This window comes from Rhinolophus sinicus, chromosome 3 (genome assembly GCF_057876585.1).
Source record: "Rhinolophus sinicus isolate RSI-liver-muscle chromosome 3, RSI-T2T, whole genome shotgun sequence".
Lineage (NCBI taxonomy): Eukaryota > Metazoa > Chordata > Mammalia > Chiroptera > Rhinolophidae > Rhinolophus > Rhinolophus sinicus.
Window position 1 is genome coordinate 49,306,813 of NC_142503.1, and position 26,178 is coordinate 49,332,990.

Here is a 26,178-nt window from a genome sequence, read left to right on the forward strand (position 1 = left end):
ACTCATTTTTCTCCTGTCAAATGATGGACTTGGACGGGACAAGGGCTACATTTCTTTCAAGGCTTTTCTGGAAGTGGGGATTATGTCAGCCCTTGTGGTAGAGGTTTTGTTAATTTTAAATTAAGGAAGCTGAATGCTGATGGTAAGGCTTCTTCATTTGCAAAAAGTAATTTTTTATTATAAAAGTAATTCATGTTTGGTATGAAAAATTACAACAATGCAATAGTGTATAAAGCAGAAAGTAAAACGTCGTCCCTTAACACGTTGCGTACGGATCACGAGAATCTTCGTTTTTTTCTGAGCCATGCGTTAAGGACGGATAACGAGAATTCTCGTTTTTACTGTTGACTCTTTTTACTTTGCACATTTTATTGAATTATTTGTGTTTCGTTAATAACAAAGGAAACTGCTTTCTGCAGTATCACACCAGGAGGGATTACTAACATCATAGGTGAGTAAATCCTAAAAAATTCCATAGAAAAATAATAAATGACATAGAAGCATTTACGCTTTAAAGAGAAGAGTGCATTTTAAAGTAGTTTCTTTTAAAAACCTGCCGGAACAGAGGGGTATGAGGGATTTAAACCCTGCTGTACGCAACGTGTTAACTCCCCAAACCAGCACTCAGTCATCAGTCAGGCTAACTGTTCTCCCCGCCCCTGAACAGACTATTCGGGCTCCCATTAGCCATCTTTCTTGAGGGAGCAGTTAAGATTCTAAAAGCAAATCATTGCTTATTTTAATTGTTCTAACAATTGGTGAAATAGAAGAGTAACGTTTGTAAAATATTTTTTCTTCTAAAATGTGCAAATTCAGATCTTATAGCCCAACTTATAAATCCACATGAAGTTAAATGTCAGTACTTGAGAGATAACTTATACTATTATTAGAGTAATGTAAAAATTGCAAAAGATAGACGAATAAAATACATTAAAATATTACTAGAACTTTTACCAAAGTGTCAGGACTGTGGGGGTATGGTATTTTTTTCCTGCTGTTCTGCAGATTGGGGCATTGCATTTGTGTTACTTGTGTAATGAAAAAAATAGTTTTAAGAAAAACATTCCTGATAATGACATGCTAGTTGATTAGATTCAAATCAAACAGCCCAATAACTGACACTTATTAAATCTGTATTGACTAAAGAGCTTTAAAAATTATTACTGCAATTTCCTTATAGGCTATTATTTTTGTTATGAATTCTACTCAGAATTAAAGATAAATGAATAGTTGTATTAATAATTATGAGAAAACTAATTTGTAAAAATCTTAAACACATTGAGTAGGTTTGGTGCCTCAAATATTTATTAAGCAGTTATATGCAAGGCATTGTGGGAGTAGGATGAGTGAACTCCATCCCTAACCCCAAGGCCTTCAGGTCTGGCAAGAGAGATGAGACGAGAACTCACATAGCCACATGCTAGATGGCCTGTTCTAAGTTGTGAGATACGAAATGGTATGAGAGTCTGGAGAAGTAAGGAATCATCTCTAAACGAGGAGGAACCAAAGGAAAGCTTCATGCAGGTCGTCCAATTTGGGCATGGTCTTAGAAAAATGAGTAGTTTTTCATACTCAGAGATTGAAGGACATTTTTAAGTAGAGGAAGATGAACAGAGGCATAGAGGCGCCAAGACCAGGGCATGTCAGGAGAAATAAGGAGTCTAATTTGGCTGCAGAATGCAGCTTATGTGGGGAGGTGACAACTAAGACTAGCACCAGGGTGGGGGGCGTGGATGTTAGGCCACAAAGTCGAAGCTTTTAGATGGGGGACTTTTGAGCAGGAAAAGTGACATCAACCTTGGCTCAGGACAATTCTTTTGGCCAAGTTGAGTGTCAGGTAGGGGACAGTGGGGCAAACAAAGATGGTAAGATGAACCGCAGATGAATGATAAATGGGGCTTGAGCTCGATAGGTGGCATCTGTAGAAAGACAGGTGTGATATTTTTTAGAAATAGACTCTGTAGGTCAGGGGCCTAGGGTAGGATTCAGTGACACTGGAGTTCAAATCCCACTCTGCTTCTTAGTAGTTGTGTGACCCTGAAGACATTACTTAGCTCCCCTGAGCCTGTCTCTTGCTCTACAACATGAGCGTAAGAGCACTTATGTCATGGGGTAGTTGCATGGTAGGCAGTTATTCTTGTAAAGCATTTACCATGGCTCTGGCACACGGTGAATGCTTAGTGTGTGTTAATGTCACTGATGGTTCTACCTGGAATTGGAGTTAGGAAGGAAACGTGTCAGCCAGGTGACTTGAGTAACAAGGGAGACTGTATAGCACTAGGAGCCTGGCATTTGGAGGCAGAGACTGGATTTGTATCTCAACTATTTACCAGCTGTGATCTTGTACAAGCTATTTAACTCCTATGTGTTTCCTTAGCTGTAAAGTGTGCATAGTATTAATGCCTCCCATGGAGCTATGAGAATAAAGTCAGGTAATACATGTAAAGTGTATATGTACCTGATACATTTTAAAAGTCTAGTAAAGGTTAGGGTGGTGGTAGAGTTGAAGATTTGCCCCTTCCACCAGTAGCGAGAGGATATGCGCACAGAGGGAGAGACATGCATCAGAAAATTGGATATGGACAGACCTCAGGGGTGGGAGGGAGAACACTCAAGGCTGGAAGTATTCAGGAGTCGCTGGCACAGAGGTGATTGTTGCAGCTGTACAGGTAAATAAGTGCAGAAATTGGCCTAAGGAAACAATCAGACAAATACAGATATAGGACATTATAAGACAGATGGCTGGGGCTCTTCAATAAGTAAGTGTCATGGGAAAAAAATAGTAAGGGGGCTGTTCTAAAGGGTTATAATCAAAAGTAATATGCTTGTATTAACTTTGGACCCTGTTTTTAAAGATAAAATGATTCTTGGGACAAGTGAGGAATTTTGATGAAGAAAATTGTGTTCTTAGGTATGATAATTGCATTGTAATCATGTAGAACAATGTTGCATGCTGAAATACTTAGGGATGAAATGTCATGTATGTATGGAGTGGTGGGAAGAAAACGTACATATGGAAAAATGTTAACTCTTCAGTCTAGGTGGATGGTACATGTGGCTATTCATTGTACTAGCCTTTCAACTTTTTCTGGATGCTTGAAATTTTTCAATATATAAAAAATGAGAAAAAACAGACCTGAAGAAAAATCATTTGGGAACCAGTGTACATAAGGAAAAGGCATTCTCTGGAGGAAAAGCAAGTTCCACCTACCAAAGGAGAAATTTCAAGAAGTGAGAGATTAAGTAAAATGAAGGCTGAAATAAGTCATCATATTTGGCCAGATTGTGGCGGCTTTTTAAGAATCCAGTGTAGCATGGAAAACTGAAGATGGAGTGAAGGAGTAAAGAATGGGGAGGAAGTATAGGCAGCAAAGGACTACTTGATCCTTCTTGGGTGGTGGTTCACATGAGAGCTTCCAGGCTGGGGAGACTAGGAGACTGGGCATTTCTAAGAGGAAGTCTGGGGAAATGGAGGGAATAAGACAGAGGAAAGGAAGTACACAAGCCAAGACCCAGTGGAGAGGAAAAGGAATGGATGAAAACATAAGGAGGTTGTCTCTGGTAAGGGGGATGCCTTCTTTGACCCAGAAGTGAAGACTGGAGACAGAAGGGGAAGGAAGAGCCCTTCCTAGCAATGAAAGATGAGGTCATGTTTTGCTAATAAGGAGGCAAGTGTGAGGCATAAAGTGGGAAGACTGACCACAGCTTCCACTGGGTCTGAAACTAGAAAGAAGAGGCTGAGGTGAGATAGGGTGTACTCGGTATTGTGGTGCCAGCTGGGGAGGGGAGTAAACGGGTTCTGAGATTGTCCTGCCGAGGCACTAGAGATGATGAGGGTAAAGAGCAGTTATGGAAACTAAGTGGCCCCCTTTTCAGAACGTGGTGCTGGACAAAGACGGTTCATCGAAGATTTACTCATTAGGAAATGAGTAAAACTCTTTTTTGGGTAAAATGCTTTATCCTCATTTCCATGGGCCCTCTACCCTGGGTTGCCATGGCTGGTGTACAGCCATATGCTGTGGTAATCTTTGGTGTATAAGGAAGCTTCTGTCCTTTCAGTCACTAGGTACATGGCTCCGAATAATCTAGGTTCAAGGGGCTGCCGGAGCTCTCCTTTTCAAAGGCAGTCGGAGGAAAACCGCCCCCTGCACCGATGCCCACTAACGGCCAACAGCTTGCGCCCCAGGCACCCCAGGTGGCCGCGGAGTGGAAGTGATTTTCGGTTCTGCTCTGGCTTCCAACATGTTTTTTCAAGGCCCCGTATTTAAGATTCCTATTTAACAAGGGACAGCGCCTGAGATTCAGCTTCCAGGTGAGGCTGAAGACGCTGGTCCGCGGACCACACCTGAAGTAGCGCTGCTATGGGGCCGTGGGGGCGGCCAAAACCTACAGGAAGACTTTCGTGATAACGTAGCCGTCCCTCTCCCCCTCGGGCTCCTCTTTGAGCGCAGTCTGCAGCGGGGTAGCGGCGAAGGCCAAGGCATCTTCACGTCGGGTCACTTCCCGCAGCCGCGCCTGTAGCGCCTCCCTCTCGGCCTGCAGCTCCCGCCGCACCAGGGCCGCCGCGCGCTCCTCCTCCTGCAGGGCCCTGCGCCTCCGCTCCAGGGAGCGCTCGCCCTGCTCCACCGCCGCCTCGCGCCGCGCCAGCTCGCGCTCGCGCAGGCTTCCACGTACGGCCAGCGCGCCCATCTGCTCCAGGAGGCGCGCCCAGTCGCCCTCGGCGGCTGCAGCAGCGGCCGCGGCGGGGCCGGGGGCCGGCGGCGGCGAGCGACCGGCGGCGCTCTTCTCTAGCTCTCGCCGGTGCACGCTCTTCAGGTGCCTCCACAGCGCCGGGGTGCAAGCGTGGAAGCCCGGGCCCCGGCTCACCTGCTCCCCGCACAGCCGGCAGGTGGCCCAGTGGCCCGACGCCTGTCCGGGGCGTGCGGGCGCCAGATGAAAGTAGCCCCAGGCCTCGGAGTATGGCGCCCCCAGGCGGCCGGGAGGCGCCGGCGTCAGGCCCGGACACGGGCCGCCCTGCGCTTCAGCATCGTCAGGCCCACGGGTCTCTTCCATGGTCACTGCCAGCTCCTCGCTTCTCATCCTCTCTGCAGCGTCTGCATACCGAGGGGAAAAAAGGTAAGAACAACAAAATTTTATATACATAGATACACACACACACTCAAACACAACTTCCATGACTATAGTTGGCCTGTGAAGAAACACCATGCCTCCCTTTTATTACAAAAACAGTCCCATGGTTAGTCTGGTAGACACCTGGGTTTCTTTTTCAGTATTGTTAACTGTTGGTTCCTAGGAAAAAAGTGTTAAAAATGTCTAGCTCTCTTTTCTTAACTAGGAATTCTCTTAGAAATCAAATGGGTCCCTAGCTGACAAGTACTTATACTGAAAATGGGAAGCCAAGCTTCTTAAATGTAAAGAACTAGCTACGTAAGCGCTATATGTATATATTAATTTAAAAAAATTTTTTTTATTTTTCAAATACAGTTGACATACAATGTTATATTAGTTGCAGGTGTACAATATAGTGATTAGACATTTATATGACTTTGGAAGTGATCACCCTGATAAATCTAGTACTGACCTGACACCATACATAGTTATACTGTTACTAACTATATTACCTATGTGGTACTTTACATCACCATGGAGATTTTTATAACTCGCAATTTGTATTTCTTAGTCCCTTCATATTTTTCACCCATTCCCCCCAAACACCTCCCATTTGGCATCCATCAATTTGTTCTCTGTATCTGTGTTTGTTTTGGTTATTTTGTTTTTCAGATTACACATATAAGTGAAATCATATGATCTTTGTCTTTCTCTGTCTTATTTCACTTAGCATAACACTCTCTAGGTCCATCCATGTTGTCACGGATATCAACATTTCATTCTTTTTCATGGCTGAGTAATATTCCACTGTATATACTATGTACGACCTCTTCATTATACATTTGTCCATTGATGGACACTTAGGTTGCTTCCATATCTTGGCTGTTGTAAATAATGCTGCATTGTGCAGAGGGGTGCATATATCTTTTCAAGTTAGTGTTTTGTATTTCTTTGGATAAATACCCAGAAGTGGAATTGCTGGGTCATATGGTAGTTCTATTTTTACTTTTTTGAGGAACCTCTATACTGTTTTTCGTAGTGGCTGCATCAATTTACAATCCCTTTTGTGGTTCCATATAAACCCAGCAGTTCACGAGGGTTCCCTTTTCTCCACATCCTCGCCAACACTTGTTGTTTGTTAATTTATTGATGAAAGCCATTCTGACAGGTGTGAGGTGAAAACTCATTGTAGTTTTAATTTGCATTTCCCTGATGTTTAGTGCCCTTGAGCATGTTTTCATATGTCTGTTGGTCATCTGTATGTCTTCTTTGGAGAAATGTCTATTCAGGTCCTTTGCTCATTTTAATTGGATTGTTCGTTATTTTGGTGTTAAGTTGTATGAGTTCCTTATATATTTTAGATATTAGCCCCTTATTGGATGTATCATTGACGCATATCTTCTCCCATTTAGTAGGTTGTCTTTTTGTTTTGTTGATGGTTTCCTTCACTCTGCAAAAAAAACTTTTTAGTTTGATGTAGTCCCACTTATTTTTCTTTTGTTTCCCTTGCCTGAGGAGACATATAAGAGCAATGTCAAAGAGTTTACCCCTATGTTTTCTTTTAGTTTTATGGTTTCAGGTCTTACATTTAAGTCTTCAATCCATTTTGAGTTTATTCTTGTATATGGTGTAAGAAAGAAATCCAGTTTTATTCTTTTCCATATATCTATACAGTTTTCTCAACACCATGTATTAGAGAGACTGTACCCTACTGTATATTCTTGCCTCCTTTGTCATAGATTAATTGACCATATAGGCATGGGTTTATTTTTGGGTTCTCTATTCTGTTCCATTGATCTATGTGTCTGTTTTTTGCCAGTACCATGCTGTTTTGAGTATGATAGCCTTGTGGTGTAGTTTGATATCAAATAGCATGATGCCTCCAACTTTGTTCTTCTTTGTCAAGATTGCTTTGGCTATTCAGGATCTTTTGTGATTCCATGTGAATTTTAGGATTACTTGTTCTAGTTCTGTGGAGAATGCTATTGGTATTTTGATAGGGTTGTGCTGAATCTGTAGATTGCTTTTGGTAGTATGGACATTTTAACAGTGTTAATGCTTCCTATCCATGAGCACTGTATATCCATCTATTTATTTGTATCTTCTTCAGTGTTTTACAGTTTTTTGAGTACAGGTCTTTAACCTCCTTGTTTAAATTTATTCTTAGGTATTTTATTCTTTTTGATGCAACTATGAATGGGACTGTTTCCTTAATTTCTCTTTCTGACAGTTCATTATTGGTGTATAAAAATGCAACCAATTTCAGAATATTAATTTTGTATCCTGCTACTTTAATGAATTCATTTATTAGTTCTAATAGTTTTTTGGTGGAATATTTAGGGTTCTCTATACATAGTATTACATCATCTGCAAATAATGACAGTTTTATTTCATCCTTTCCAACTTTGATGCCTTTTAGTTTTCTTGTCTGATTGCTGTGCCTAGGAATTCCAATACTATGTTGAATAAAAGTGGACATTCTTGTCTTGTTCCTGGTCTTAAGGAAAAAGCTGTCAGCTTTTCACCATTGAGTATGATGTTAGCTGTGGGTTTGTCATACATGGCCTTTATTATGTTGAGGTATATTCCTTGTATACCCACCTTGCTGACAGTTTTATCATAAATGGATATTGGATTTTGTCAAATGCTTTTACGGCATCTATTGATATGATCATATGAGTTTTATTCTTAATTTTGTTTATGTGGTATATAATGTTAATTAATTTGCAGATATTGAACCAACCTTGCATCCCAGAAATAAATTCCACTTGATCATGGTGTATGATCTTTTTAATGTATTGCTGAATTTAGTTTGCTAATATTTTGAGGATTTCTGCATCTATGTTCATCAGAGATATTGGCCTGTAATTTTCTTTTTTTATAGTGTCTTTGTGTGGTTTTGGTATCAGGGTAATGCTGGTCTCACAAAATGATTTTAGGAGCCTTCCCTCCTCTTTAATTTTTTGGAATAGTTTGAGGCTAGGTATTAATTCTTCTTTGAATGTTTTGTAAAGTCACCTGTGAAGCCATCTGGTCAAGGACTTTTGTTTATTGGGAGATTTTTGATTACTGATTCAGTTTCATTAGTAGTTATCAGTCTGTTCAGTGTTTCTGTTTCTTCCTGATTCAGCCACGGAAGATTATATGTTTCTAGGAATTTATCCATTTCTTCCAGGTTGTCCAATTTGTTGGCATATAATTGTTTGTAGTATTTCCTTATAATCCTTTGTATTTCTATTGTGTCAGTTGTCACTTCTCTTTCCTCTCTGATTTTATTTATTTGGGCCCTCTCTCTTTTTTTTTTTCTTGATGAGTCCAGTGACTTTTCAAAGAACCAGCTCTTGGTTTCATTGATCTTTTCTATTGTTTTTCATAGACTCTATTTCATTTTTTCCCCATTCTGATCTTTATTGCCTTCCTTCTACTTACTTTAGGCTTTGTTTGTTCTTATTTTTCTCGTTCGTTTAGGTGTAAGTTTAGATAGTTTATTTGAGATTTTTCTTGTTTCTTGAGGTAGGACTTTATTGCTGTAAATTTCCCTCTTAGAACTTCTTTGGCTGTGTGCATAGATTTTGGGTCATTGCATTTTCATTTTCATTTGGCTCAAGGTATCTTTTGATTTCTTCCTTGATCTTGTTGTTAACCCATTCACTGTTGAGGAGCATGTTATTTAGCCTCCATGTGTTTGTGTGTTTTTCAGTTGTCTTCTTTAATTAATTTCTAGTCTAATACCATTGTGATCAGAGAAGATGCTTGACAGGGTTTCAGTCTTCTTATATTTATTGAGTGTTTTTGTGGCCTAACATGTGGTCTATCCTGGAAGAAATGTTTCATGTGCACTTGAAAAGAATGTATGTTCTTCTGCTTTGGGGTGAAATATCCTAAAAATATCAATTAAGTCCATCTGGTCTAATGTGTCATTTAAGGCCAACGTTCCTTGTTGATTTTGTCTGATGACCTATCTATTGATGTTAATGGGGTGTTAAAGTCCCCTACTATTACTATGTTACTGTTGAGCTTACCTTTTATGTCCATCAGTATTTACTTTATAAATTTAGGTGCTCCTACATTGGGTGCGTAGATGTTTATGAGACTTATCTCCTCTTGTTGAATTGATCCCTTTATCATTATGAAATGCCCTTTTCTGTCTCTTATTGTAGCCCATGTTTTAAAGTGTATTTTGTCTGACATAAATATTGTTACTCCAGCTTTTTTTTTAAATTTACATTTGCATGAAATATCTTTTTCCATCCCTTTGCTTTCATTCTGTGTGTGTCTTTCAATCTGAAGTAGGTAGGTCTCTTATAGGCGGCATATGTATGGGTCTTGTTTTTTAACCCATTCAGCCACCCTATGTCTTTTGATTGGATCATTTAGTCCATTTACATTTAAAGTAAGTATTAATAGTTATTGTAGTTATTGCCACTTTATTAATTGTTTTCTGAGTGTTTTTGTCATTCTTCTCTGTTCCTCTTATTCTCTTCCTCTCTTCTCTTGTATGTTGATGAGTTTCTATAATGCTGTGTTTGAATTCCTTTTTCTTTAATTTTTGCAGATTTTTGTATATTTCTTATAGATTTTTGTTTTGTGGTTACCATGTACTTACCATATATACCAAACTGTGTTTACTGCAGTCTGTTTTAAGTTGATGGTCGCTTAAATTCAAACTCATTCTAACATCACTATAATTTTTACTCACTCCCTTCACATTTGTTTTTGTCATTATTTTTCACTTCTTTTGTATGTGTCTTTGTGTGTATTCCTTAATTTACTGTTGTAAACACACATGATCTTCCTACTTTTGCCTTTTAACTTTTGTACTAGGTTGATCCACTGCTTTTTCTAAGCGTTTGTCTTTGTCAGTGAGAATATTTTTCTTTACTATATTTTCTTATTCATATTTTCGATCTTCCTTTTTCTATTTGAAGAAGTTCTTTTAACATTTCTTGTAATACTAGGTTAGGGGTGATGAACACCTTTGGCATTTTCTTGTCAGGGAAACTTTTATCTCGCATTCAATTCTAAAGGATAGCCTTGTTGTGTAGAGTAGTCTTGGTTGTAGGTCCTTGCTTTTATCACTTTGAATATTTGGTGCCAATCCCCCAGCTTGCAAAGTTTCTGTTGAAAGATCAGCTGATGGTCTTATGGATGCTCCTTTATATGTAACTGCTTATCTCTTGCTACTTTAAGATTCTCTCTTTAACCTTTGGCATTTTAATTATGATATGTCTTGGAGTGGGCATCTTTGGGTTCATCTTGTTTGGGACTCTGCACTTTCTGGACTTGTGTATGTATTTCCTTTACCAGGTTAGGGAAGTTTTCAGTCATTATTTCCTCAAATAGGTTTTCAATCCCTTGCTGTCTCTCTTCTCCTTCTGGTACCCATATGATGTGGATGTTAGTATGCTTGATGTTGTCTTAGAGGTCCCTTAAACTCACCTCATTTTTAAAAATTCTTTTTTCTTTTTGCTGTTCTGATTGGGTGTTTTCCACAACTTTGTTTTCCAGATTGCTGATTCAGTCCTCTCTCTGCTTCATCCAATCTGCTGTTGATTCCCTGTAGTGTATTTTTCATTTCTGACTTTTTTTTTATGGTTTTATCTCTTTGTTGAGATTCTCACTGAATTCATCTATTCTTCCATTAACTTCATTGAGTATCCTTATAACCGGTGTTTTGAACTCTGTATCTGGTAGATTACTTGTCTCCATTCCGTTTAGTTCTTTTTCTGGAGTTTTGTCCTTGTGCTCATCTGGGACATGTTTTTTTGTCTCCTCATTTTGGCTGACTTCCTGTGTTCATTCCTATGTATTAGGTAGGGCTCCTATGTCTCCCACGGCGGCCTTATGTAGTAGCTGTCTTGTGGGCACCAGTGGCACAGTCTCCCTGGCCACCTGAGTGCTCTAGGGGTGTTTCTTGCATGGATTGTGTGTGCCCTCCTGTTGTAGTTGAGCCTTGATTGCTGCTGGTGTGTCAGTGTGTGCGACTGAACTTCAGGCTGATTGGCTGTGAGGGCTGGCTGTGAGGGCTGGCTGTGACTACAGATGATTAGCTCTTGTGTGGGGGCTGACCTCACGGAATGGGAGTTGCTTTTGTGGGTCTCTGGTGCCAGCCAAGTCCACCCTTTGGGTGTATGGTTTGTGGAGGTGGTTGGATGGTGCTCTGGTGTGGTCTGAAGCTGGCCATGGGGTGTGTTGGTTCTGGAGCCTTTTGGGACGAGCTCTGGTGCAGGCCAAGATCCTGCTGCCATTTGTGCCAGGTTTGTGGCTGCCTGGTGGGAGCTACAAAGTGATCTGCAGTTGGTTGCCACTTGTGCTGGGCTTGGATGCACTTGGGAGAGGCTAAGCTGTGAATTGAGGCCAGCTGCCACTAATTTCGGGGTTTGGGACCCTTTGGTGGGCACCACGATGTGAGCTGAGGCTAGCTGCCACTCGTGGCAGGCTTGTGGCCACTTAGTTGAAGCTGCCATTCCAAGTTTGTGTCAGGCTTGGGGTCATCTGATGGGAGTTACAATGCAATTGAGACCAGTTGCTGTTTGTGCTGGCGTTGGAGCTGCTTAGCAAGAGGTACAGTGCATGCTGAGGCCAGCTGCTGCTTGGTTGGGTTTGTAGATCTTTGAGAGATTTTAGGAAAGTCAGCAGCCTGAGCTGAGGCAGGCCACTCACATGGAAAAGCCACTGGAAATGGCTCAAGCTAGGCGTGTGAGTTAGGTGTGGTAGTATCTCAGGGAATCATCGGGGCAGGGCAAACAGTGTTAGTCAGGTTAATGGAGAGCACAGATTTGGTGTCCACCTGTGCAGGCTGGATGGGAGGAGTGCTCAACAAAAATATAATGGCACATGCCAGCACTTCCATCCTGGAGAGAGCTGCCCCAACCTGTTTCTCCAACACTTGCCCTGAAGCTAATCATTTTAGTTTCTCCGCGTATGTCCCTACTGCCGCTGCACTGGAGCCCAGAGAGAGTATTGAGCAAGTTAATCTGTGCACGTGCCCTTTAAAGGGACACCTGGGTCTACAGTAGCCCTCCTCACTGGGATGCCATCTTGCTGGTTTTCATAGCCAGATGGGATGGGGACTCCTCTTCCTGGCACTGGTGGCCCAGGCTGGGGAGCCCAGTGTGGGGCCGGCACTCCTCGCTCCTAAGGAGTGATCTCTGCAGCTGAGATATTCGAGATTCTTAATTGCTACACTTTAGGTGTGGGACCTGGCTGTTCTGTTTCTCTGCCCCTCCTACCCGTCTTATCATGGCTTTTTCTTTATATTCTTAGTGATAGGACTTCTGTTCAGCTAATCTTAAGGCAGTTGTCAGTGATGATTGTTCCATAATGTAGTTGGAATTTTGATGTAGTCATGGGAGGAAGTGAGCATTTATTTACCTACTCCACCATCTTGACTGGAAGTTTGCTGTATATATAAGTTTTAATTAGTTTACTCTGCTCTCCTACAAAAAAGTTATTGTCTTTTCAGAATAAGAGCAAAGCCCCCTTTTGTATTCTTCTCTCAGTGTTGCAGAGTAAACTTTTAGAGAGGAGCAGAAAATAACGCTTTAGGAATGAAAACTTTGTTTCTTTAGGAGCAGAAGTGCCCAAGGTTGTTCAGTAGTGAATAATCTTTTAAGAAGTTTCAATGAGGGTACTTTTTTCAAGATAAAAGTATCTTTGCTTTGCAGTTTTAAAAACAGTGTGCTTATGAGAAAATTGACACTACTAGAAGCCATTAAAATGTTTTTAAAACTTGCACATTTAGAAAATAGCAATATGAGTATACAAAGCAGCTTTCTAAACTTTTACCTTTAAATTAGATGGTGGGCCATGTCCTGAAGGGCTTGGGGTCCCTGTCATTGCCTCGGCATTTCCAGTCAACCGAAGTTCTCAGGCAGAAGCGCTGCAGCATGATCCCTGAGTTCTGAAGAACCATCAGCAGTGCTAGGAGTAAATTCAGAGGACAGATAGCTGAGTAAAAGAAATTCAATTAAACAGCCTTAAAGACAGATACTAGAAATATTAGGTAACACCATGTCCTTCTGGGGTTCTTTTTTTCAGACCTTCTCATAGGTGCTTGAATCATAAAACAAAATTAGTTTTCTATATTGCTCATCCCACCTAAATGTACTCCTCTATATATCTGCAAGAAATATAGCTTGGTCAATACTTTTAATTAAGGAAGAAAAGTAAAGAAAAACAATATGTTCTTGCTTTGTCCAACAAAATATCTGGGTTAAAGCTACCCAAACACAATGCAGCTACTATTATTGCAAAATATTTTCTAGTAGGAAAACAATTTACCACTGCAATAAGCTAGCAAACAAGAGGGAATAGAAAAGGTGAAGTTATTCTTTAAGAAATAACTTCACAAAGAACCAAATGTGTGATTCTAGACAAATTTTGCTTTGAAAATTTAAGAATAATGAGAGAACACATGATAGACTCTTGAGGTCATCTGAGAGCTTATGTCAGGAGGACTATCAAGGCTGAAGTGGGAAAATAATGCTCTGTGCAATAGCCAATGCCTGCTCATATTGTCAGGTTTTGAACCAGCAGCAATGAGATGATAAAGTTCCAGGATTTCTTTTGTTAAATGCAGCTAGGAATGACTGAAGGCAAAGATGAGAACAAGAAGAATACGTTGCTATAACAATAGAATTTAGTATAAGATTTTAAATCAATTGCTAATAGTCTTGTTACAGATGAATTACCATTTTCTAAATCTCACTATTCTTTTTCCAACCAAGCAAGTCCACTCAGGATCAGGCATGACATTTAACATATCTCTCACATTTTGAAAAAGATAACAAACTTACCAGATCAATAAAAAAGACAAGTACCAGGCCTCTTCTAACAATAGAAATAGCTATTTTACATATTTTCTGATACAACAGGCATTGATTTGAATATGGTTACTCATGCTGACCACTTAGTATAAAAGCTCTTTAGAAATTAAAGGCTAGATTTCCCCTAGAGATTTATTAAATCTCTCAAGTCCCCAAAGTGGGGAGTGGTGGGATGTGGAGGGAATGACAGACCACCTTCAAGGGTAATTTTTTTATGATATTTAATTAAAAAGAACCAGATGTTAGTTTTAGAAATGTTTTTTGTTATCCATCTTTACCTTAATTTTTTCTACACTTCTTTTTCCTTTATTTATTTATTTATTTACTTACTTACTTATTACAATTCTGTTTCCTTCTATATTTGAATCACCTTTCCAGAGCTGTTGTTGTTGTTGTTTTTTTTAAATTACTGGACATACACAAAAGTGAGCAGAATAGTATAATGAATCCCTATATTTATTTTATATATAAAAATAAATTTTTTGTAGAAAAAGTTTTTCTGTACTATCAAGACTGTCGCTTTACATTCTGAACTGGGGGTTGAAAATTGCATATAACCTACAGACTCTCTTACCTGTGCCAAAGTCCCAGATTAATCATTACTGACGTGCCCCTAAAAGTGCCAGAGGTGACCAGTTACTGTCATCCTTTACCTCCCTGCAAGATGTCTCGGGGGTTCTTCAAAACCTGGGATGTCCAGAGACATGCCACAGACATAAATCTGTTATAAGAATTAAGGGGGCACACAGGTGATTTAGACTTAGTGGGACGTCTCTCCTGAGCTAGGGACAAGCAACGCCACAAATGTCGGCCAGCACAGCGCTGCCCCTCCAAGGGTGGCAGAGGGACCTTTGGTGGCCTTTGTTCTTGGAGGTCTTAACCAGTGGAAGGCAGCACGGTACAGGCCTGCCTCACCTTCTCAGTCCTCCGCACACAGCTACATTCTGGCTCAGGACCATCTTCTGTTCAGACTCAGTAACTAAAGAGTGACCAGCAGTCTGTGGCTGCAGGCCGTAAGGGCCTGCCTACCTCTGATAAATACCCCCGAGCTCATTTCAGCTGCCCCGCTAGTGCAGAGTGAGAGAAGCCGCCCAGTCCACCATCTTTGCTCGGAAGAGAAGCCTTAGAATCTTTGGCCACAATTCTAATACATACAGAACTCTTACAAACTTAAAAAAAGAGACAACCCAATAAAACTGGTCAAGAAATACGAGTTAGGCAGCTGACCTAAGCGCAAAATCAAATGGCCAGGACACTTGTGAAAAGATGCACATCACTCACATTCAGGTAAGTGCTATTAAAGTAACAATGAGGCCTTATTTTATTAGGTTGGTGCAAAAATAATCGCGGTATTTGCAATTTGTTTTTAACCTTTTAAACCGCAATTATTATTATTTTTTAAAGATTTTATTGGGGAAGGGGAACAGGACTTTATTGCGGAACAGTGTGTACTTCCAGGACTTTTTTCCAAGTCAAGTTGTTGTCCTTTCAATCTTAGTTGTGGAGGGTGCCGTGCAGCTTCAAGTTGTTGTTCTTTCAGTCTTAGTTGTGGAGGGCGCAGCTCAGCTCCAGGTCCAGTTGCTGTTGCTAGTTGCAGGGAGTGCAGCCCACCATCCCTTACAGGAGTGGAACCCGGCAACCTTGTGGTTGGGAGCCCGCGCTCCAACCAACTGAGCCATCCAGGAGCTCAGTGGCAGCTCAGCTCAAAGTGCCGTGTTCAATCTTAGCTGCAGCGGGCGCTGCCCACCATCCCTTGCGGGATTCGAGGAATCGAACTGGCAACCTTGTGGTTGAGAGCCCACTGGCCCATGTGGGAATCGAGCTGGCAGCCTTCGGAGTTAGGAGCACGGAGCTCCAACTGCCTGAGCCACCGGGCGGCCCTAAACCGCAATTATTTTTGCACCAACCTAATACAGTTGTTTCTCAGAAAGTAAGATCTTATATTAATTTTTGCTCCAAAAGACGCATTAGGGCTTATGTTCAGGGGATGTCATCCTGAAAAATCATGCTAGGGCTTATTTTCCGGTTAGGTCTTATTTTCGGGGAAACACAGTAGGTCCATCACAGTAACAAAAATGAACAGGTCTGTCAGCCGAAGCTAGAAGGGAGGCAGAGAAAAGGGTACATTCACGCATTACTAGTGGAGATGTGAAGGCTTTTCAGAAAGCAATGTGGAAATTTCTACAAATTAAAAATAGATACAATCAGGGATTCTACTCCTGGGAATCTGTTCTGTAGCAGAACTAAAAGTACTAATATGTAAAGTCCTATGTATTAGGATGTTTTCAGTACAGTATTATTTAGAATGGCAAAAAACTGGAAACAAGGGACTGCCCATCAGTAGAAGACTGGCTGGGTAAATGATGTATGGCCTCACCAGGGAATATTATGTAGCCATTAAAAAAGGGTGGATCGGAGTTGTGACAGATAACCTAAGCGGATTTCTGGAGGAACTTCAGAGAAAAGCAAGTTGCAGAAAAGTGTGTATGATCTCATTATTATTAAATAATATATAGATCTGTCTAGGATATGTATATGTAAAGCAAAAGAAAGAGGGAAACACACTATGGGTTGAGGGGATGGCAGCTGATGTGAAAGGATGTGAAAAGAGGTGAACACAGAAGGAAAAGAAAAGCGGTACTAAGAGAGCATGCACGTGATCATGTGTATACATTTAGTAGGGTATGGATATGGCAGGACCTATACATAAATAAAAAATAATTTTATAAAACAGTCCTCAGGCATGTGAGCGCAGGCAGGGCTAGGCAGCCGTAACTCTGGAGGCTGGAGGGGATAGTCCTGTGTGGCACAGTGCAGTGCCATCTGGCCCTGGAGGGAACCCAGTGTGTGGGGTTGCTCCATTTTGGGTGGTTTGCTATGCTCTGCCCAAGCAGAAGGTGATTTTATATCCACAGGAAGTGGGGGATGCCATGGGAGAGTAGCTCCCCTCACTCATCTCCCTGGCACAGGGCAGGCACTCAGGGGACACTGCATAAATGCAAAGAACCGGACTCTGGTTCTTAGAGCCAGCTCCCCATCTGTCAAGGAAATGATAAGATTATCTGCCTCTAAACTGGTGGGTGAAATCAGCTAATGCAAATGACCTCACTGTTGGACTCTCCAGCGCTATATAAATTCAAGGCATGAACGAAAAGAAGCTACCACTATTTACTGCTCAAACACCCACATGAAGATCTTAGGGGCTAAAAGGCAGTGTTATTTTTCTCTTTGACATTCTATTATTCAGTACAGCAAGGTAGTTTATGTTGGAAGAATTCTCTCGGGGATTTTCAATACAAAAAGCAAATAAAAAAGAATCACAGATTCACCTCCCCTCCCCAACCAATTTTATTTTCACTTCCTAAATTGACATTCAGTAAAATAGGTTGCTTATCCCTCAGGTAGAAGATGATAAGGAGGTCTGGTTAGCTGGCATCCTGCGATATGCATTTCTTCCTTACCAAGTAACCAACAAAAATGCACATCTCTTAATTGGATGGTTGGTAAACAAGAATAAAATGAAAAACAAGAGCTCCCTTAATTTTTTCCTGAGACAGTTTTTAAACTACCAGAAAGGTACTAATGACTGTGATTAATTTTGCTTACATCCATTCAGTCCATCCACTCTTTCATTCCAATGCTCATTGTGCACCAGCTCAGGGTCAGGCACGTGCTTACTGCCCAGAAGTTAGTTCCTGCTCTCTGGAAGCTCTGTCTGATGGTGAGAGATGCTTCCAGCAATAATTCTGATTCCCATGATGAAGGTTCATGTGAGAGTGAATTCCATCACACAGTGTCCACCGTGGGGGAAGGGTGGGCTTTGGGGGCTCTAACAGAGGTTCATGCAGACACTGCCGCTTCAGCATCCCTGCCCTTCCCCACCATCCTTTGGGTACAAAATTCATTAAAACATATTACCACTGGTGCTGACTCATAAAATGCCAATGCTTTAGTCATTAACAGGCTTCCAGGCTCATATTTTAAAATAAAATTTCTTGAAACTAAATAAAATCACTGCTAGCATGAAACTAATTTAACAGTGGAAAATTCTGAGTCCACTTTCAGGGGAAAAATAGGCTAAGAAGTTATTCCATGGAAAAGGAGAGAGTAATATTGTTGGTATAATACCTCTAAACTCTCCTGTGAGTTTCATTAAGTATCCATTATCTAAAATGGATTTAATTAAGTTTAATTACCTGTACATTTGAAGTTCTATTTGAAGTTCTCTGAAGTTCTAGTCTTCCAATAACCTATCAGATTAAAACCCAGATTCGTCAGTATGATCTCCCTGAATACTAATATAGAGAATAAGGGAAGAAGTCAAAACCTGGATGAATAATTGGTGTAAATATGAGTATATACACACACAGTGTACAACATTGTGAATCATCCTATAAACCGTCCATTAAAGTTAATTTTATTATTTTATACTTATGCTTGTACACATAGAAAATGTTAGACATGCTAAAGGCCAGAGAACCAGGTAATATTCTCAAAAGGAAATAACAAATAAATTACAGCTCTATCTGTCTTTCCATAGTCAAAGATACTTGCTTCAGTAGGATTAATCTGCCAGAGTTACAAACAATTATGTGTAGGTTGAATTTGGATCTTAGGTAAGGAATTAATACTAATGTGAAATCTACACAGACTTGTATGGAAACACTGAAAACATTTTCATTTACTTCATCCACCAGTAACTTAAAGCAGAAAATAATTAAAACAAATAATTAGCCTTGACAATCCATGTATCAAGGAAAATACAATTTATTCATCTGTTACCTGTCCATCTTTGTTGCAGTATTAGTTTACAGCCATGTATTAATCTATTCATAAACAGATCCAGACAATTAGAAAAATTAGTCTGGAATCACCAGGGTGAAGACTTAACTGAAGTTAAAAAGCAAGTAAAAAATTCCTCCGAACTGTAAAGTGGATACATGGGTCAGGGAATAAAGGGTCAAGTGAAAATATGTGGAAAAAGGTTATTAAACATGGACTGTAAAAAATTTAGTGCACTCAGAGCTATTTATCTGGTGAATCAGAGATGTTCTTTAAATGTCGTAAGCTGAACTCTTAGATACCTCTACCATTAGCTAAAAGGCTAACAAGTATTCTCTATTAATGCATTTTTTAAAATGAAAATTATAAAGTCTTCTGCCCTAAAGTGGACCTTTATTTCAGGCCTACATTATTTATTATATATGTCCCTAAAAATAAAGGTGTTATTAATTTTATCTGTGAAAAGCATAATTTTGTATGAATTGGAGGGGTTTTAAGCTGCACTTTGAAGGGCTTAACACAAAGATTTTACAATTGAGAATCACCTGGTTTTGGCTCTTGGCCTTTTTAACACATTGTTGAATATTTTTTGTAATGTATTGCCTCAAGCTATTTTTTGGCCAAAAAGGGTGTACAAATAACATTAATGAAAAGTGCAGAAAATAATCATCCTAATTATGTCAATTTATTAACCTATTTCTACAACAGTTTCTATTAAACACCCTATAGCTTTGTAGTCTGGACTAATTAGAAGTTCAGATGGTAGCAGGTACTTTTTTTTTTCATGAAGGGAAAAATAAGTTTGCTTGGTAAGCTTCAGGCATTTGGTTAGTGTAAGTAATTACAGCAAATTGCTCCTGTATACTATTCTGAAAGGATCAGAAAATTCTTTTGTTTGAGCACCATGGAGGTGGGGGTAGGGATTCTCGTTTGAGCATCTGGCTTGCATTCCGGTTTTTCCTCCCCAAAAGTGGAAAACATTAAGAAAGTCTCAATTAGAGAGAGAGGGCACCCAACCACTTGGACACTGTTAAAAGTCTTGACTGAATAAGGCAATTTTAATAGAGAGCAGATGATTTTCGATATTCCCGAACAACTTTTTTGAGGGGAGACTATAGAAAAGGAGCAGCCATGAGGTGCTGAAAGAAATTAAACAGCGGCCTTTATGCAGAATCTGAGGCCAAATGCATCTTTTACAATACGGACAACCTGATCACAGCGAAGGAAGGGCGCGACCAGCACCCCATGCCCAAGCAAGCCTGCGGTGTTTGCGGTTCGCAGGCTCACCTGGGTCCGGGAGGCCCGGGGCTGGTCCCTAAGCCAGCGACCCCATCACCCCCTGCCCCCCACCCGACCGCGACCCCCCAATGGGGCCTCTGGGAGCCCCGGCCTCGCGCTGGCCGCGCTGAGCGAGCCTGGAGGCCCACACTCACTCCATCGTCCCCGGAGCGTGGCGGGAGGCGTGCTGGGAGTGTGGTGTCGCCGATCCAGTCCAGGATCCTCGCAGACATTTTGTCCTGTGCGGAAACCTCCGCTCGTCCCCCTTAAAGAAACAGCGCTCAATTCATGTGTTTGTGGGATGAAAGGGGGGATGATATGTGTGATCTGTAGTTGAAAGGGATGGGGAGTCACTCCTAAACCATCTAGGTCCACGAGTGACAGACTTGTGTTTGCCAAGGTTTAGAAATGATATAGTAGCTTAGTGATTTTTTTTTTTAAATGTAGTTTTTGTTTTATACCTTTCCATTAACCTTCCAAGACCTGGATTCCCCGTGTTGAATCTCTGAATGCAGCTTTCATCCTTTCAGGTTCAAGGTGTGTGAAGGCACAAGTAGTTAGAAGAAATTCCCGGAAGCAAGGGCTGGACAGATAAAGGTAGGGCTCATTGTGTTCACTAAAACTTAATAACACACTAATCAGTCAGCTTTTGATAGATTATGATGAGATAAACCCCCCTACATCTCAGTGATTTACAGTAACAAAGATTCATTGCTCAAGCAAATTACATCTGCTGCTGGTAGCTTGGGCTCTACTCCAACAGTTTCCTTTATTCCAGGCTCCCGGTTGAAAGATCAACTTTTTTGGGACACACTTACTGTGTGCTGGAACCAACTTTGAGGGAGGAGGATCTGATTTGTAGTGTTGGCCATATCCATGATGTAAATAATCCCACCATGGCTGATTTCAAGCTCCTGAGAGTTTAACAAGTGGCTTGCCAAGTTTCAAGAAATGTTAACAGTCAGCTCTTAACACACTGTTGGCACTTGCTGCTCTTAAGCAGCTCACATTCTATTGGCCAAAGCAAGTCACATGACAAAGCCTACTGTCAATGGGGCCAGAAAATACACTTCCCTCTTAAGGAAACCTTGTAAATCATATGGCAATGGGCAGAGATTGTATAATCCTCTTAAAAAGAGGACAGGGAGTAACTAGTTACAATAATATAACCCACTTTACATGCGTTGGTTCAGGTAATTTTTTAAAAGCTCATCCTTTCTAGAAACTAGTGTTTCAAAGTCCATTAATGGAGTTTCTCTTTACCATTTCAAGTATGGTTTCAGGAGAAGAAACTGGTTGGGTGTCTTCCAAGGGATAATTTTGTAATGTGTCAGTTAAATATTAGGTTAATATTTTTATACCCATCCAAAAGAACATTGTGGCTGTGGACATCTGATTAAAAGAAACACAACTAGTATAAATGAATCGGGTTAAAGCCATCTCTTATTCATGGTTTAATTCATAAATAAATTTTTAAAGTTTATCTGGCAATCCTTTTAACAAGAGACTTTTTACGTCGAGTACCTTAAAAATCCATTTGGCTTTAAACTGACCATGTAATGAGATACATTCTATTTTCATTCGTTCATAAGACAGTTTTTAGTAAGTTCTGGTTATGGGCAAAGCACTATCCTAAACCTGAGTAAGAGTTTGGAGGTTCAAGAAATATTCCTGCCCTCAAGACACTTCAAGATATACTTCAGAAAGGCAATAAGACAAATGCAACTCCAAGAAGAAAGTGAAAAATGATGTGAGAGAAAACACTGAAGTGCCACACTAAATTGAGAATAGCTACATCTTCTTGAAAGTGGCAGCATTTAGCCGAGACCTAAAAACGGGTAGGGTTTGGACTCTTGGAATTATATGTTTATTTTTCTAACAGGATGTGTTTTGGATTTATTTTTAAAGTCCAGAGAAAAGGAGTCTGTCTTTTCTGTGTTTGATTCAATGCTTAAACTTTGAAGACCTGCATTACGTTGGTAATGCAGAATGTTTACTCTCCAGATTCTTGCCAGAGATTATAGCCTTGAAATCTGCTGTCTAATCCTCAGCAAAAACCCAATTTGAGTAAACTATTTATGGAGATTAACTCAAAGATGTGAAATTACAGAACCATATACGTGGATAACACTCTTTTGGTACATTTCATATATGCCTTTGGTCTGTAGTTTTCTTATATTTTTATTTGATTTGGGTGTAAGAATGATATTAGTCTCATAAAATGAGTTGAGAAGTGTTCCTTCTTCTTCTGTTTTTGGAAGAGTTTGTGAAGAATTGGTATTAATTTTTCCTTAAATGCTTGGTAGAATTCAATAGGGAAGCCACCTGGGCCTAGACTTTTCTTTATGGGTAGTTTTTTTATTACTAATTAGATACCTTCATTTGTTATAGGTCTGTTCATATTGTCTACTCCTTCTTGAGTCAGTTTTGGTAGTTTGTATCTTTCTAGAAATTTGTCCATTTAATCCAAGTTATCTAATGTGTTGGTATACAGTTGTGCATAGTATTCCTTTATTATCCTTTTTATTTCTGTAAGGTTGGTAGTAATGTCTCCTTTTTCATTTCTGGTTTCTAGATATGCTTTTAATGAACTGTCCCTTCGGGGTCATATCCTCTGCTGTAAGCAAGGCACCTACAGGAAATAGCTGCATAAAATTTATTATCTGGGCTAGTGTCATGATGTCATCACTACAGTTGTCCACTGATTCCCATGGTGTTTTTTTCTGACCCAGAGGAAACCATTCTCTGATCTCTCAGGTGATGGAAAGATCTGCATCCCCTGAACAATTTTAATCCTGTGGGTGCTGTGGATCCTGTAATGGACTGCTTCCTTGCTTTAGCTGCTAGGAAGGCTGAGAGTCAAAGATTTTTCTTAATTATATGGGATGACTACTCTATTAGTATCCTAGGGCTGCTGTAGCAAAGTACCACAACCTAAGTGGCTTAAAACCATAGAAATGTATCCTCTCACAGTTCTAAAGGTTAGAAGTCCAAAATCAAGGTGTCAGCAGGACTGTGCTCCGTCTTGTAACCTGTAGGGGAAAATCCCTCCCTGCCTTTTCTTAGGTGGTGGTGGCCAGCAATCCTTGGCTTGTAGTTGTATTACTCCAGTCTCTGCCTCTGTTGCCACATAGCATTCTTCTTGTGTGTCAGTGTCTATATTTCCCTCTTCTTATAAAGTCACTAGTCATAGGAGATTAAGCTCTATCCTGACTGCATCTGCAAAAACCCTATTTCCAAATAAGATCACATTCACAGATACCTGGGGTTAGGACGTTAACATCTTTTTGGGGGGAGGGTCATGATTCGTCTCATCACAATGTCAACTTTTCTGTGTGCTAGTCTTTTATTGCCATACCTATATTTTCCTTTTATTCTGATTCCCTAGATTACTTAGATTTTTCTTAATTATATGCATCTTGGCCAGTCTGAAGGAAACAAGGCAGAAAGGAAGGAGGGAAAGAGGGAGGAAAAGGGAAAAGAGAGAAAGGGAGAGAGGAAGAAAAGTTTGCTCCAAAAGATTCAGACATGGAACTTGGGGAATAGAGTTGCAGGAATAAGGAATGGGGATGGAGAAGACTGGCTAGAAAAGTGTTTTTGCTGTATGGGCTTCATCAGAGCCCCAGAATTATTCTTTTGGGGCGATGAGAGCAGTGGTAAGCAGCTGCCTACAGCTTAATGTACATAGAGAAAAGTTGGAAGGTAGTTCGAGGAGCTGAGATTAGAAGAAGAAGGGTATGATCTAGCTACTTTTAATACTCACATTAATAGACACAATATGGATCCAGATTTTGTGGTGCCTGAAAGCTTATACAGTGCTGAGGACCTGTGTATTCTAGTTATTGGGGACACAGATCCACAAAGCATTGATTTAAAGCATTCAGTTTACCCTGGAGGACAGCATCCCTTCCTATAGGATATTATTCCCCAAATAGCACCTTACCTGAAATTGTAATGTGCTATTCTAATGGTCTATCAGGCTAGCTGACCCTTGGACAACATGGGGGTTGGGGGTGCTGACCACTGCGCCGTCAAAAATCCATGTATAACTTTAGGCTCCCTAAAACTTAATTACAGTTGTCCTCCAGTATCCGTGAGGGATTGATTCCAAAATCCATGGATGCTCAAGTCCCTCATATAAAGTAGCAGAGAACAATGCGTACATTTTGGCCCTCCACACCCATGGTTGGTTGAATCCGCAGGTGTGAAACCTGAGGTTATGGAGGGCCAACTATACATACAAAAAACCCCACGTATAAGTGGACCCACACAGTTCAAACCTGTCTTGTTCAAGGCTAAACTGAATATGACTATATTTTATTGGATCAGCCAAAGCTACTGAATAAACCAACATTTCCACTTTGATCTGTCCCTTATCTTACTCCATCACAGGTGAGACTCTTAATTCTACCATCACAGCACTCCAAGTGTTATCATCACTCCACTTACCACTAGTAGTGGGATCCTTGTTACCATCTGATGGGTAAGTAACCCAGGTCCAGAATCCTGTCCTGAGGTTTGGAGGTTCAGAGGTTCTAAGCTTCTACTTTCTAGGGGCACTCTAGTACCCACTTTCTTAGCTTGGGTTCCCCGCAATGTAGCGATGAAGACAAGAACTAGAATGCAGGTGGCATCAGAGGTGATCACAGGAAGCAGGACGGGGAGCAGGGAGCGTAATGAAAGAAGTGCACGCCGAATAAAGGTGCTTTTCCAAAAACTATAAATAATTGTGTGTCTTTCAAATAAGGGCTTTATTTTATATTTGCAATTACAACTTTAAAAAAGTTATTTTTTCATGGTGAACTGTTTTCAATCCTCAGCTCTAGGCTTTTTCAGATCCAGCTTCCTCATTTTTTAGTTTTATCATTTTCTGTCATATAATATAAAATGTTAATATAGACTTTATGTTTATTTCACTGGTTGGCTTGGAGTCTTATGAATTTTTTTTTTTTTACAGGACTTTATTGGGGAACAGTGCGTATTTCCAGGACTTTTTTCATTGGGGAACAGTGTGTTTTTCCCAGGATCCATCAGCTCCATCCAAGTCAAGTTGTTGTTCTTTCAATCTTAGTTGTGTTGCAGCACAGCTCCAAGTCCAGTCGCCCAAGTCCATTTCGCCGTTGTTAGTTGCAGGGAACACAGCCCACCATCCTTTGCGGGAGTCAAACTGGCAACCTTGTGGTTAAGAGCACGTGCTCTAACCAACTGAGCCACCCATCTGACCTGAGACTTATGAAATTTTTAAACTTATCTTTGAAATTTGACGTCTTCATTGTAATTATATACAAATGCAAGTCTCTTTGTGCTTGAAATGTAGCTAAGCTTGTAGTTTATCCTGGAGGTAATTTTAAGCAAGTGAGTTATATATTGAGATTCATATTTTAACTATGCCACTTTGGGGAGGTATGGGGGGTGTGTTTGAAAAAATGACAGACTAGAGATAGGTAGACCAATGAGAGTGTTGCAATATTGTGGGCCAGAATTGAGATATTTTTAAGATTCAAACTGTTTTGTATATAGCTGAAAGTAATAAATAAGAGAATGGATGGATGATGGAATTGGTAGTAAATAACTGCAATGTGGTTTGTAGTTCCCATGTCTCCATGATGACTTGTACTGGCCTCAGTATCGTTGAGGAGACTGAGCTTCTGCTCAAAGGGCAACATCCCTGTGGTTCTCACCTCTAGAGCGTAGCGCTCCCTAATGACCTTTTCCAGGTCACTGGAATGAGAGGGAAACGCTGGTAGCAGAAAGCAATGGCTCCCTTCCTATGAGAATTCTCAGGCATTAGACATTGATTTCTGTTTCTCAGAATTATTAGGAAGAAATAGTGTAAGAATTTCTCTCAGAATTTCAATCCTTTTTCAGAATCCATTAGTCTCCCATCCTGTATTTTGTTATTTTGTTGTTGTTTATGTGCATACATTCACTGTAAGCCACTATGTGCCTATGATTATGGGGGGCTTGCAGGTTATCCAGGTGGGTCCCTTTTGCTGCCGTTTCACATTTTTCTTCTTCTAGGATTGTAAAATGCCTTGTATGGCCCATGGTGCACTATCTAGTTTCTTCACTTAGCCCCACATTCGCAGTTTCTGTTAACATACACACAGTTGCAGGGACAGTCAGAATCCAACCTATATGCTGTGAGCCACCAAGGCGTGTTTATGTCTAAAAGTAGGGA

At 40.5% G+C, this 26,178-nt stretch overlaps 1 protein-coding gene, 1 long non-coding RNA gene and 1 other non-coding gene across 4 annotated transcripts; 1 reads left to right on the plus strand and 2 right to left on the minus strand.

The window, feature by feature from the left end:
• Positions 1 to 142: 142 nt before the first annotated feature.
• On the minus strand, positions 143 to 20,288 carry ZBED3 (zinc finger BED-type containing 3). 2 transcript variants are annotated; one of them, XM_074328810.2, is made up of 4 exons: positions 20,153 to 20,259; positions 18,134 to 18,187; positions 12,898 to 13,032; positions 143 to 5,093 (listed from the first exon to the last, which is right to left on the minus strand). In XM_074328810.2, the coding sequence occupies exon 4, from the start codon at positions 5,077 to 5,079 to the stop codon at positions 4,387 to 4,389; it is 693 nt and encodes a 230-aa protein (XP_074184911.1). In that variant the 5' UTR covers positions 5,080 to 5,093; positions 12,898 to 13,032; positions 18,134 to 18,187; positions 20,153 to 20,259; the 3' UTR covers positions 143 to 4,386. The 2 variants fall into 2 exon arrangements, with proteins under 2 accessions (XP_074184911.1, XP_019583714.2); XM_019728155.3 differs by lacking the exon at positions 18,134 to 18,187 and having other exon boundaries at positions 20,153 to 20,288.
• On the minus strand, positions 14,739 to 14,867 carry LOC141570951 (small nucleolar RNA SNORA47). Its single transcript, XR_012495388.1, has one exon. It is a non-coding gene; the product is annotated as a small nucleolar RNA SNORA47 (small nucleolar RNA).
• A 183-nt stretch (positions 20,289 to 20,471) lies between the features above and the next one.
• On the plus strand, positions 20,472 to 25,091 carry LOC141570692 (uncharacterized). Its single transcript, XR_012495079.1, has 3 exons — positions 20,472 to 20,594; positions 24,390 to 24,480; positions 24,955 to 25,091. It is a non-coding gene; the product is annotated as an uncharacterized LOC141570692 (long non-coding RNA).
• Positions 25,092 to 26,178: the final 1,087 nt, after the last annotated feature.

Excerpts from the sequence above, each read along its gene's own strand:
- ZBED3 (XM_019728155.3), bottom strand. The coding sequence starts at position 5,079 with ATGAGAAGCGAGGAGCTGGCAGTGACCATGGAAGAGACCCGTGGGCCT.